The following is a 15,003-nucleotide window of genomic DNA, read 5'->3' as shown; positions in this document are numbered from 1 at the left end:
AATAGCAAGTACGCAATTTGAAAAATGATGAAACAATAGTAATAAAAAAGGCAGATAACAATTCAAATTGTGTTATTTCAGACAGACTAGACTACATAACAGAAGTCACAAGACAACTAAATACTCAATATTACTGCCTATTTTTAAAGGGGCATTGGTTGTCAAATTCATGTTCATCGATTTGACTCAAATTCTCATATTTGATTTATAGCATACTAAAACATATATCCAAATTATAAAAAGTATAAAATAAACAATTTACAAGGCATGCATGGGCTCGATAATATGTTTCATCGTTTCTAGTGTAGTTTAGTCTAGACGCCATCTAATTAACTATCGAGTTGACCTCCGAAGACTGCCGACGGTCATATAAGCGATTTATAAACATAAATATAGATATAAATAGATAGCAAACTCGTGCAATAGGATTTTTCTAGGTCTGTTTAATTTTATATTATAGGTTAAAAATATAGGGACGATGGATTCATAATATATGATGGAACATCAGATGAAATTGCAGATTCTTTTCGTCTAGCAAATAATTATAACCCCTTATTGAAGTCCACCTATGAAATCTCAAACGACAAAATGTCGTTCTTAGATGTTCATGTAATTAAAGGTCAAAGATTTACAACACATGGCATTCTTGACCTTGAAATACATTTTAAAGTAACAAATTATTATCTCTATCTGCATAGAAATAGCTGTCACTCACAGCCGAGGATTTATTAAAGGTAAAGCAATACGACAAATTAGAAACACAAATGACCATAACAATTTAATAAACAATCTAACTAATTTCAAAGTGAAATTATTAGATAGGGTTATGATAACGTCGAAATAGATGATAGTATTACTGATGCTAAATATCAATTGACCGTACTGAATTATTACAGCAAAATAAATCGAAGGAAAAAGAAAATATTCCGTTAGTTTTGATAACTAAATATAACCCATATATATATATACGTAAAATAAAGAAACGGGCATTTATTACAGTATGACGAAGATTGTGTATAAATATTCAATGCTGCACCAATAGTTGCGTATAGCAAACATAAAAGTGTTGGAGATATGCTTAGTAGATCAAAGTTGAAGACTTTAACATAAAATTGACAGTTGGACCCCTGATGATGGCAGATCTGTCATAATAACTAGACCTATTGATGAAGAATTAAAATATAAATATATCAATATATACATGAATAATTTATCCCTAAAATTAAAATGGCAAATATCCCGTATCCCAATATACCCTATACAAGCCTCACAGTGAGTTACCCAGACCATTAAACTAAACTGTGCACGATTTTTTAGTTACCTTTATTACGAATCCATAACATATAATCAGGTACATAAGATAAGATAAAATAGCTTTATAAGCATGGTTTTACACTAGTAATTTATTGGGGCCCTTTATAGCTTACTGTTCGGTGTGAGCCAAGGCTCCGTGTTGAAGACCGTACTGTGATCTATAATGGTTTACTTTTATAAATTTTGACTTGGATGGAGAGTTGTCTCATTGGCACTCATACCACATCTTCTTATATCTATCTTCTAACACATTAACAACAAACTGGTTCAATTTGCATTATATCATCTAACTTATGTCTCTGATATAATCGACAAAAACTGTTGAAAACGAAGATATACATTTATCAGTCAGATCTGAGTCGGATACAGTGAATATCTATTGGGTCCTACAATGATTTGTATTTAGATGTCACTATACAAATCTGGTCCCCATCATCTAATAGACTCACAATAGACATAACGACAAAAATGAACAATTTCCAGTTCATTGCTTTCCCCCTTCTCTTTCAAACCCCATGAGGAATGGAGTCCACAGTCACTACAAAAACAGTAATTGTAGGCGCAGGCCTAAGTGGTAAGAATTATTTAACCGTTTGAAAAGCATTTAAAATATGGGTCCTACTAAAAAGCGCCTGGGGGAAAGAAAAAGCGCCCGGGGAAAACATATTGTCATATTATAGATATTGTATTGGCATGAGACAACTTTGTGTCGATGAAATAAGTTATGCACATTGATTTTTTTTAATTGTAGACAAGTATTTTGCAAATTCAGATAATAGACATTTGTAATAAAGCACAAAAACAAGTATGAATGTTTCAATTTTAACAATAATATATGAATACTATTTCGAAAGACAGATAATAATGGATCACAGTTTATGCTGAAGATTTATAAAATGTTAGATGTAATGCTTGGGGTAATTGAACAATTTTGTGTAGTTTGACTATAAGGCCCGGGTGTTTAACAGCTTTCCAATTTGTCGATAGTTTTTAAATATTATTCATGGATTCACATGAATTGTTCTTCCAGTTAATTGGGGCAATGTCTTTTTGTGTCGGTTCCCAGACATAGCTCTTCAGAGATGATGTATTACTGCTAAAATAACGCTGAAATGCGTGAACACTGTGCTCATACTTCGCTTCCAACTCCATTACCTTTAGGTCAAACTCAACATCATCTTGAGAAGGTAGGAGACCATCTACGCCAAAAACATTGTTGAGCACAGTGTGTAATTTGGGTCTTTTTCGCCAATGACTTTCCGCAAATGTCTCTTAAAATGATATTTTTAGATTCTGGTGAGCAGAATTTTTTCAGATCGAGAAGCTGTTCATCAGTATACACTACTACTGATAGGGGTTTGCTGGAGATCACAATTGTTGCAGCAGATGCTTGCAATTTTACAATTTTACGGCATATTCCACAAGGCTAGAATATCATATTTGCCTTAGCAGTGGGTTTAACTTTTCTTTTCTTAGTGGCAGGCATGTTGAAACCCTTCCATGATCTTCCACCGTCAATTCAAGTGTGTTTAATAAAATACAAAACTTTGAAAAGTGTTCACCAAGCAGTTGCGAATATTAGACCTCAGGCACTGATTTTTTTTAAATAACGAAATATACGTTTTGATCGAGGACAATATTGTTCATGAATCTTCTATATACTCTTGTTTATATTTACTAACTTACTTATATACAATTTTGAAATCTAAAATGTAAAAGTGCAACAACACTATCTACACACTTTAGATGTAGCATCGTACATATCCCCATTTATATTAAGGACAAAACAAGCAATGATTATTTTTTTTTATTCAGGAAAACATTTATTGTCATAAAATATTATTATTTTATTCTCCCGGGCGCTTTTTTTTCTTCCCCGGGCATTTTTTCTTTTCCCCGGGCGCTTTTTCTTTTCCCGGGCGCTTTTTAGTAGGACTGTAGAATATTATAAGATAGCTGCCTATCTGCCAACTTTTACAAATCTCAATGGGTGATTTTAAGCACAAGAGCCTGATGAGGAGCTGGTGCATACCTTTACATGTCATTACTGTACTTTATTAGAACATTCATGGTTTTGAATAAGTATACATGTCTAATCTTATGTACTTGTATGTAATGTGATGAAAGGTCTTTATAGGGCCCTTTAATTGGAAATAAAATATTCTTATTCTTATTCTTATTCTTATTATACATGTGTTAAAATGTATTTTTTTCTCCTCTAAATGCCTTTTTTTTCTCACTTGATTCGGCCAAAGACATTTCATAAGTGTCTGTGTCGGCACAACCAGTGTTTTTTTCGTCTCTAAGCGATCAATATTTATACTAAATAATCAAGGGTCTAACTTGAATAAGTTATTAGAGAAAAATTACATACATTTGTTATTGTTGACTAAAAAATCCCAAAAGTTGGATAACATATGTATGTTTCAAAGGGGCAGTATACATCCTTTGTTTTGTTAAAATGTATACAAGTTCTATTGATATTATTATTGTCTATATGCATACTAAACTTATAGAAAGATATAGTTTGCCAATCAAGCATCTGTGTTATTACAGAAAAAAATATACCTGTTATAACTAAAGGGTGGTATAACAGCTACCCTAAATCATTTCAAAGCCTTTGTCATGCTTAATCACAATGTATTTTGATATATTGTAATTAATAATAATCAGAGCATAAAATGAGGTACAAGCTTCCAAATAATTACCAAGTGTCCCATTCTAAATTATATGCCTGTAAAAACTAAGCCTTGTTATTACAGCTAAGTTTCATCACTTAAAAGCCTTGTCTCATTGATTTACCATGGTTGATCAAAAATTATTTAATTAGTCCCCTACCAAGGAAGTCAAAGGGGACTTTAGGTTTGCACTCCGTCCGTCTGTCTGTCCGTCTGTCCGTCTGTCTGTCTGGCCTTCTGTTAGTCCGTCAAATCAGCTTTCCACATTTTTTTTCTTCATGCTTGAAGATATTGATTTGATATTTGGTATATTGTTTTATCATGACAAGTTACAGATCAAGTTTGAATTTTGTTCCGGTCTGATAATTAAGTCCAGAGTTCTGGACCATATCTAATGTTAGAGTACTATGTTAAACCATATTTCTGTACAAAGGTAGATAACTCATTTTTAGCTAACCGGGGCCCGAAGGGCCCCATGTGAGCTTATGCCATCACTTGGCGTCCGTCGTCGTCTGTCGTCGTAAACTATTTCAAAAATCTTCTCCTCTGAAACTGCTGGGCCAAATACCTTCAAACTTTAACAAAATGTTCCTTAGGGTATCTAGTTTATAAAGTGTATCCGAAGTTTTGATCCATCGACAAACATGGCCGCCATGGCTAAAAATAGAACATAGGGGTCAAATGCAGTTTTTGGCTTATATCTCAAAAACTAAAGCTTTTAGAGCAAATCTGACATGGTGTAAAATTGTTCAATTGGTAAAGATCTATCAGCTCTGAAATTTTCAGACGAATCGAACAACCCATTGTTGGGTTGCTGCCACCGAATTGGTAGTTTTAACAAAATTTTGCAGTTTTTTGTTATTATTTTGAATATTATTATAGATATATATAAACCACTGTGTATCATCGCCACCGGAAATTGGGTACTAACGAAGCGGAGAGAAATGGAAAAAAAAGTAAACAAGGTAAGAATTCATTCAATTTAAAGCATTTCTACTGATTTGACGAGGGTACCGCTTAAGAAATGATTTTCTGATATATAATTCTTTAAATCATTAGGCCGATAAGTACAAAATTAAGACAATATTTTGTGTTATACTCCAAATCTTGCCACTTAGTACCTGAAAATTTCGAGGTCGATTGTCCTCTGTCGCCCCATTGGCAAGATATTCAACTGTTTTTCATTATTTTTCCAGACACGTTTTTAGATTATGATAGTATGACATCATATTGACTGAAATCTGTTGTCATAAAGATGTTTTTAAAGAATATGGACCAAAACATTGTTTGTTTATTGTACGGCGAATTGCAGGACGTTGTACGGCGAATTGCAAAATAACAACTTTTGTCTGTACGGCGTCTTGCAATATATTGTAATTTAAAGATGAAATTAATCACTGTATAGATAATATCAAGTGACGAAATTTTGGCTGTATCAAAGCTTTACCGGCTTACAAATATACAAAATAAACTACTTATCAAATATTATAAGATATATGCCGTTAATTTCGTTCAGAAGTCGTCGTTGCGTACCTCTATTTGACTTTGTGTTTTTAAAGACAAAAAGTTTTTTTTCAACCATATTATCCTAAATACATTCATATATCGTTATAATACTAACGACTGTTGTCTTATTTGTTGTCAGGGTGAAATTTTGTAAGTTCAATAAAAAAAAACCGACCATTCATCTTTTGTTGGCGCTTTTTTTTTTTTAAATATAAACAGTGGAGATGTTGTATGATTGCAAATAAGATAACTATCCACCAGGGTCAAATAAAGTGTATGTAAGCAATTATATGCTATCGTTTGGCCTTCAACAACGAAAAATCGTACCTTACAGTCGGCTATAAAAAGCCCCGACATGAAAATTGTGGAAGGATTCAACAAGAAAACTAACGGCCTAACTCATAACAAAACAATTAACGAAAAATAACAAATATGATAGAGATGAACCAACGACAACCACAAAACTACAGGCTCGTGGCTTCGGACAGACACATAAAGAATGTGCTGGGTTAAATAGATATAGGAAGATGTGGTATGAGTGCCAATGAGACAACTCTCCATCCAAGTCACAATTTATAAAAGTAAACCATTATAGGTCAAGGTACGGTCTTCAACATTGTTTATTGTTTATTTTTTAAATTTCTGAAATGAATAATTTGTTAAAAGAAAAGTGAAGAAAATACTTTGTTTTCATTGAAAATTAGGAGAAATAAATCATGAATTGTGTTTCGAATTAATTTTCTTGTTTCTTATTGAAAATAAGATTCTATTTTTTGAGTTTAAATAAATTCAATCAATCTTTTTATTTACAGGGAAAAAATAATAAAAGACTCTTGCTAAGGCTGTTTGGCCTAAACTTAAATGAGTAGATGGAGGGGTAGTGAAAAGGAGTGTATTCGTCCGAATTTTCATTGTTACAGTAGTACATTTTCATGATTACTATGTATAATATTTCTCAGTAAATTTTAATGTGATATTGTGCCAATTAAAATTATATAAATAATACAAGTAAGACTTGCATTTGCCTTAAAAGATATAGCAGTACGTGATTATTTGTTTTCAAACACACCTTCTCTGTTTTGAAACTTATAAAGGTATGGATCTAGGCCTATCTGTTTGGTTGAATATAAATGTGAATTCATAGAGTTTCAAAATCAACAGTAAGCCCTATTTTTGTGTGTGTGTAAATAATCTAATCTTTAGATAGATGCTAAAATTAAAATCATTTTTCTTAATACGAAGAAAAAAGTGCAACTTCAGCACGCCAGAATGTAAAAAGGTGTACCCGACTTATTCGTTCACGATAAGAATTTACAGATTTCGGTATTTTAACAAAACTGTTTACGAGGGCAAATAAATAAATGAACGCTATCAAATCAACATTTAAATTTACGTGAATTTTTCCAAAAGAATTTGTGAGTATGCACCATCAGGATTCAAAAATATATCAACCTGTCCTTATTAGATGTTATTTCATTATAATTCTTTAAACTTACAAGTCGGAGATGCTAGCTTTTGTGAATTGTATTAATAAGTATATAATATTAAGATGACAACCAAAAAAACTTCATACAAGGTCATCTTTATTCTCAAGTAGAAAGTTTATATAAATAGTTTATGCCGTAGCCACAGCCGGATTTGTATCCCTTGTATCGGATTCTTCTTTCATTCTTTCCAAAAATGATTAATCTAAGGTTAATATTTTTTTTAAATTTAAACAGTGTTAGCCACCGAGCTTGTTCATTTCTTACTATATAGAGATGAAGTCTTTTTTTAGAAAATTAATGTTCTTTATTCTAATATATTGGCTGTATCTGCCTTTTACAAATAAGACAATAACATTAATTGAAAAAGGAGACGTGGAATGGTTTTCACTGAGAGGACTTTCAAACAAAGTCCAAATGAAATAGATTTGACCAACTATTGGTTACTATACACTTCACAATGAACAAAACCCATACCGTATCAAAATTGCCTGATTTATGACAAAATCATTAACAAATATGTCAGGCAGCAACTTACGACAGCCGCTATATTACATGTTCCTGACCAGGGACAGACACATATATATTGAGGCGGGCTTAAACATGTTTGTGAGCACTCAAACCTCCCTTAACATGGTGACGTGGTGTAGCAATACAACATTTTTTTTTGCAGAGAATGATAATTCATTTATATTTCATTTTATCTGAAAATTGAAAAATTCTTCACTTAATGGTTCTAAATATTCAATGCGGAAAAATTCTCCTTCCCTCCACCCACAACACATCCACGAAATGTTCATCACTTATATGCAAATGCTGACTAATGTTGTATGGTTAAACATTTGGTTGAGGCAATCTAAAGTTTGAGAACAGAAACGACAGCTTTTTTTCATTTATAAAAGGGCATAACTCAAGAACGGTATAACAGTGACGCTACCCAATTTATAACTTGATCTGTGTTTTGTGGTGATGAGCATTTCGTAGGGTAACATTTAACGCTACGTCAGGGTCACAGGTCAGTAAAACAGTGACATGCCTTTCCGAAAGTTACAACATTTGCCAGCTTTTGTATATGCCGTATTCATATTGTATACATCAGGTATGTAAACGATGTAATAGGACTGTGTTCAAGCCTTATATTGTGTATACATCTTAAATGGTGTCAAGCGAATTGTATTTTTATCAAATGCATAACTAGATATGTGAACCTAATACTTTATTTTCTTTAAAAAGACGGCAAATAAATATTTTGAAATTAGCAAGTTGCCATACAGTTGAAAACAAGTTGCCATACAGTAAATTTGTCAACATGAGCAAGTTGCCGTACCCTAGACTTTATTTTTTATGGTCTATATTCTTTAAAAACGTTCATTTTGACAACAAATTTCAGTAAATATGATGCCACACTATGATAATCTAAAAACGTGTCTGGAAAAATAATGAAAAACAGTTGAATATCTTGCCAATGGGGCGACAGAGGACGATCGACCTCGAAATTTTCAGGTACTAAGTGGCAAGTTCTTGAGTATAACACAAAAGCTTGTCTTAATTTTGTACTTATCGGCCTAATAATTAAAAGAACTATATATCAGAAAATCATTTCTTAAGCGGTACCCTAGTCAAATCAGTAGAAATGCTTTAAATTGAACGAATTCTTACCTTGTTTACTTTTTTTCCCATTTCTCTCCGCTTCGTTAGTACCCAATTTCCGGTGGCGATGATACACAGTGTAAACTGTAAGCAGCAATTATGTTCAGCAAAGTAAGATCTACAAAAAAGTTAATATGACCATAATTGTCAATTGACCCCTTAAGGAGTTATTGCCCTTTCAAGACAATTTTACACAATTTGTTCATCAAGTTTGCTAACATTTAAAAATCCTCTCCTCTGAAACTACTGGGCCAATTACTTTCAAACTTTAACTAAATGTTCCTTAGGGTATCTTGTTTATAAATTGTATCCGCAGTTTGTATCCATTGAAAAACATGGCCGCCATGGCTAAAAATAGAACATAAGGGTCAAATGCAGTTTTTGGCTTATATCTCAAAAACTAAATCTTTTAGAGCAAATGTGACATGGGGTAAAATTATTTAATTGGTCAAGATCTATCGGCCCTGAAATTATCAGACGAATCGAACAACCCATTGTTGGGTTGCTGCCACCAAATTGGTAGTTTTAACAAAATTTTGCAGTTTTTTGTTGTTATTTTGAATATTATTATAGATATATATAAACTGTAAGCAGCAATAATGTTCAGCAAAGTGAGATCTACAAAAAAGTTATTATGACCATAATTGTCAATTGACCCCTTTTGGAGTTATTGCCCTTTGAAGACAATTTCAAACTTGTTCATCAAGTTTGCTAACATTTAAAAATCTTCTCCTCTGAAATACAGGTGAGCGATTCAGGCTCTTGAGAGCCTCTTGTTTAAAAGACATTCATTGTTAAATTATTTGAAGAATTTTTTAGCAGGTTTGTTTGTTATTTAGTATAAACTAATTTTCTGAATGCTATATATATATAAAGAAAAATTTATGAAGAGAAATCCTTTAATTAGACAATAATCTATTTTCATTAATGTATATATTTCAATACATTACATTGTGTAGATAAATGTTGTTGACATTTTATAGATAAGTTACAAATCTATATAAGTTTGTGACAAATGAAAGAATAAATATTTGGAACTATTAATTATATTTGATTATAGTTTGAAAATAGATATACACTCACACTGTATTACATCATATCTAATTTTAGAGAACTATTAAACATATCCAATGTTTTTTTCACTCATATAATCAGTTTTCCACACTGTTTTTAGTCATGCTTGAAGATATTGACATGATATTTACTTTTTGTTTACACCATGACAAGTTATAGAACAAATTAGCATTTTGTTCCAGTAAAACGAATTTTTACCCGGTAGGGGACTATGTATTGCCATGCAAAACTCTCAGAATGCTTGTTTAATTGGAAAATGAGTTATCCAGTCTACGTATTAAGTTTCTGCGCAAATTTTCAAGAATTCCCAAGTTCCCAATAAAAAGTAAAATATTACAGATTAGTTTTAACAAATAACAAACATGTTACCAAGATTAAGAACATTTTAGGAACAAATAGTAGACAACTCATGAAAGTAATAACATATGTATATTATTTTTTTCTAATAACTTATTTAAGTTAGTTAGACCCTTGACTGCTAAATAGGTTATTCACATTTTGTCATACATTAATGTACTAGGGGCCTTTTAACCTATGAAATTTAAAAAAACAACAATATTATTGTCACCTACAATTTCTGTATGAAATCCGCCTGGAAATACATTTGGGCAATTAGTCTCGGAAGTAATAATAATTATTTCTTATTGTTACTTTTTGAAGGTAATCATAGCTAGTGCCTATTTATTATGATAAACTTAATCATGTTAATAAAATAGCTGTGGGTGATGACATTTATAATGCATATCAATTTATGGGGCAAGAAGACTTTCAAGTCTTCTGAAACCCTACATGGCTGGCTGTTTCTGAAATCATTTGACCTTTTCCAGGAGTTTTACCATATTTCTTTCTGTGCTTTACAACATACATTTGTAACTTTCAAGCCTCATCTTGTCACCAATTACATATACAAATTTGTCATGTCTACAAACGTCAAATTTTTGCATAATACTGATTACCGGTATATTTTTCTCAAGATAGGGAACCAGTTAATAACTGTGCTGACAGAAATTTTACCTACATATAAAAGGGGACATTTAAACGATATTTCTATCCTATTTTGCTGAAACTGAAAGTTTCACTCACATGCATTTATTGATCCCAACCGAAGTTCTGGCTACTATGAAATTTCTATAGGCCCAATGGGCGCATGTAGATTGAGAATTCACAGGCTCAACAATCATTTTACATGACACGGGCGTAGGAACAACCGCTTAAATAAGAAGACTGACGATTAGTACACATGATCAGTTGTAGGTTTGTAAAATACTATCTGCATTATTTTTATGAAAAATAAACCGAGAAACAAATGTGCATGTACAGTCAGATTAAAAAACAATCACAGTCTCACTTGCATTAATTTTCTAGATTTTCATGTTTTATTGTTTTTATATCTCTCATTTTATTTAGGTTAATTTTTATAGTCCATCTTTCTTACTAAGGCGAGTACGTGAGTCCTGGACTCATGAAAATCTGTCTGGACTCATCATTTTCAAAACTGTTGAGTCCAAAAAAAGAGGGAAAAGATGCCAAAGGGACATTCAAACTTCAGTCGAAAATAAACTGACAACACCATGCCAAAATACAATAAAAGAAAAAAAGACCAAAAGGCAAACAACAGTATTCAAAACACAACAAATAATGAAATAAAGATGCATGAAGATTGTAAAATGTTGTATCAACTTCAAGCACATTTATCATTATTTTATATTTTATATACTTTAAAGATCATATAAATATGGTGTCATTTCCTGGCTCTATTTTGTCATAGGAACTGAAATAATGATTTATACAGCAAGAAATTTCATCTTCTCACTGTTGGACTCATGGTCACCTTGTCCAAAAATGACGAGTTCCTGGACTTGCCTTCAAAAATCCTTAGTGAGAACCCTGATCTTTCTTATCTTCAATCTCATGCAATTCAAAATTTTCTATTTACTGTAACGAGATGTTTTTAACGTAGATTTGGTGCATGCATTGATTAAATTTGAAAGTACAGTGGCAATTTGGCCAGACTACTACTTAATCCTTTTTATTAAAATAAAACTTTTACTGCTAAAATATATATATAGACCTCTCCAACATTAACGATGTAAAAAGATACCATCATTATCAAACGCTTAAAGCCAGAAAGCAGACTCTACTTTTTTCTTTGTGATAATTTTATTTATAGAGTGGCTAGCTAGCTACCGGGTAAGTTCATGTCGGGGTCTTTTATAGCCGACTATGTGGTATGGGTTTTTCTCATTGTTGAAGGTCATACGGTTGCCTATAATTGCTTACATCCACTTCATTTGAACTTTGGTGGATAGTTGTCTCATTGGCAATCATACCATATCTCCTTATTTTTATATTGCCTCCAGGCCAAGTTGACATTCTCCAAGTACATTCGGAATTCATAAAATTAGCGGCAATGTTTACTTGCTAGTTGTTGTATAATTTTTGAGTTTCTTTATCTAAACCAGGCAAATGTTTGAAGTTGCATGGTATATTTGCTTCCCTTAAGTTGAACAAGCTGAGAAGCAATGTATAGTATTGTAGAAAATTTAATTTGAATCAACAGTATTTGGAGTTTTTTATAATTAGTTTAATCTGTTATGGTGGAAACAAGTGTAAGTATACTATTTTTGGAAGAAAAAATTATGCGGAAAGAAACAATGGCACAGAGTAGACTGGTTTAGTGTGGTATGCTTTCATTTTTTATTCAAGTTATCCTTTTGCATGTCTTGTGTGTCTTCTTCCCCATCAAAGCTATAAGCTCTTTCATTTTGTTATCATAGTTATGTCAAAATAGTTTTTTTATTGACCTCAACACAAAATGATTGCAAATTTGAATTTCAACAACTTTAAAAGTATCTGAGAACAAGCAAACACCATGTTGAACATCACTATGTTTTGAATTGCTATTGATAAAAAAAACACACAGGAGACAGGAAGAATATATATACATATCAGTGAAAAACTTGTATAGAATGAAAAACTTGTATAGAATGAAAAACTTGTATAGAATGAAAAACTTGTATAGAATGAAAAACTTGTATAGAATGAAAAACTTGTATAGAATGAAAAACTTTATTATTCATATTTTAATCATTTAATTTTGGATGTAACACATCCTCTGATTGGCTGAAAGTGTTTTGTCTATCAGCTCATAGACACAATTTTGTCATGTGACAACGACGTCATCAACATTCTTATCATGGTTTACTCCTGTTTAGAATTAAATTATAAGGAATGACTTAAATATTTTTTCTGTCTATTCACGGGTTATTCAGTGTGCACCACATTTTTTATGTTATTTCTTCATAGACAGAAAAAATATTACAGTCATTCCTTAATTAAACATGTTAAATGGAGGTGTTTGGTTTGAATGTCAATGAGACAGCACCACAAAAAACCAAAAGATATCTAGAGATCTATATAGTGTAATGGTCTACACAATATGTCAAAGATATCTAGAGATCTAAATAATGTAATGGCATGATTATTGTGGTCTACACAATAAAGATATCTAGAGATCTATATAATGTAATGACATGATAATTGTGGTCTACACAATAAAGATATCTAGAGATCTAAATAATGTAATGGCATGATGTTTGTGGTCTACACAATAAAGTTATCTAGAGATCTATATAATGTAATGACATGATTATTGTGGTCTACACAATAAAGATATCTAGAGATCTATATAATGTAATGACATGATAATTGTGGTCTACACAATAAAGATATCTAGAGATCTAAATAATGTAATGGCATGATGTTTGTGGTCTACACAATAAAGATATCTAGAGATCTATATAATGTAATGACATGATAATTGTGGTCTACACAATAAAGATATCTAGAGATCTAAATAATGTAATGGCATGATGTTTGTGGTCTACACAATAAAGATATCTAGAGATCTATATAATGTAATGACATGATTATTGTGGTCTACACAATAAAGATATCTAGAGATCTATATAATGTAATGACATGATAATTGTGGTCTACACAATAAAGATATCTAGAGATCTAAATAATGTAATGACATGATTATTGTGGTCTACACAATAAAGATATCTAGAGATCTATATAATGTAATGACATGATTATTGTGGTCTACACAATAAAGATATCTAGAGATCTATATAATGTAATGACATGATTATTGTGGTCTACACAATAAAGATATCTATAGATCTATATAATGTAATGACATGATTATTGTGGTCTACACAATAAAGATATCTATAGATCTATATAATGTAATGGCATGATTATTGTGGTCTACACAATAAAGATATCTAGAGATCTATATAATGTAATGACATGATAATTGTGGTCTACACAATAAAGATATCTAGAGATCTAAATAATGTAATGGCATGATTATTGTGGTCTACACAATAAAGATATCTAGAGATCTATATAATGTAATGACATGATTATTGTGGTCTACACAATAAAGATATCTATAGATCTATATAATGTAATGACATGATTATTGTGGTCTACACAATAAAGATATCTAGAGATCTACACAATATGTCAAGCTCTATGTGTTTATGTTCTACAAACTGTCAAATATCTGCCACCTTCTCCAAAGAATACAAATTCCAAAAGATATTATATGAAACAAACCATAACCAGTGAAAAGGTTTCCTCAATTTACACCGGCATTTCAACATTAGTTGGATAAATTTTCATAGTTATTTGTTAAAGATAGTCGTCAAAATAATGTGTTTTGGATATATTTGAAATAGGACTAGCTGCAGCTAAGTTTTTGACAGAGAATGGTGTAGAAGTAACTGTTTTAGAAGCAAGAGACAGAGTTGGAGGCAGGACTTGTACAATTGATGTAAGTCTCTTATAGCAATATGGTAAAACAAAGTGGTAGCATGCTCGCCTCAAGTGTGTCCTGGGGTGGGGGGTCATGCATATGGGGTCATGAGTTACGTCTAGGTGTCCAGGTAAAGGAACATATAAAAATAAGAAGATGTGGTATGATTGTCAATAAGACAACTCTCCACCAGAGACAAAATGACATAGAAGGTAACTACTATAGGTCACCATACGGCCTACAAGAAGGAGTAAAACCCTTATGCATTGTAAGCTATAAAAGGCCCCAAAAAGGACAAATGTAAAACAACTCAAACGAGAAAACTAAAGGCCTGAATTTTGTACAAAATAAAAGAAAAACAAATATGATATACAGCAACAAACAACAACCACTGAATTACAGGCTCCTGACTTTTGGACAGGCACATACAGAATGTGGCAGGGTTAAACTAGTTTGTTGGTGCCAAACC

At 31.8% G+C, this 15,003-nt stretch overlaps 1 protein-coding gene across 2 annotated transcripts in view; it reads left to right on the top strand.

Annotated features, from left to right (window-relative positions):
* The first annotated feature begins 1,810 nt into the window (after nucleotides 1-1,810).
* Nucleotides 1,811-15,003, top strand: part of LOC127727857 (amine oxidase [flavin-containing]-like) — a 115,772-nt gene continuing 102,579 nt past the window's right edge. Inside the window, exons 1-2 of one of the 2 annotated variants that reach the window (XM_052234975.1) lie at nucleotides 1,811-1,888; nucleotides 14,458-14,552. In XM_052234975.1, coding sequence (XP_052090935.1) covers nucleotides 1,837-1,888; nucleotides 14,458-14,552 — 147 coding nt within the window. In that variant the 5' untranslated portion in view covers nucleotides 1,811-1,836. The remainder of the gene's footprint in view (nucleotides 1,889-14,457; nucleotides 14,553-15,003) is intronic. The other variant, XM_052234976.1, reaches the window with a different exon arrangement.

The sequence above is a fragment of the Mytilus californianus genome, unplaced genomic scaffold (assembly GCF_021869535.1).
Source record: "Mytilus californianus isolate M0D057914Y unplaced genomic scaffold, xbMytCali1.0.p SCAF_2, whole genome shotgun sequence".
Taxonomy (NCBI): Eukaryota; Metazoa; Mollusca; class Bivalvia; order Mytilida; family Mytilidae; genus Mytilus; species Mytilus californianus.
This window is presented reverse-complemented; position numbering and strand designations above follow the sequence as displayed.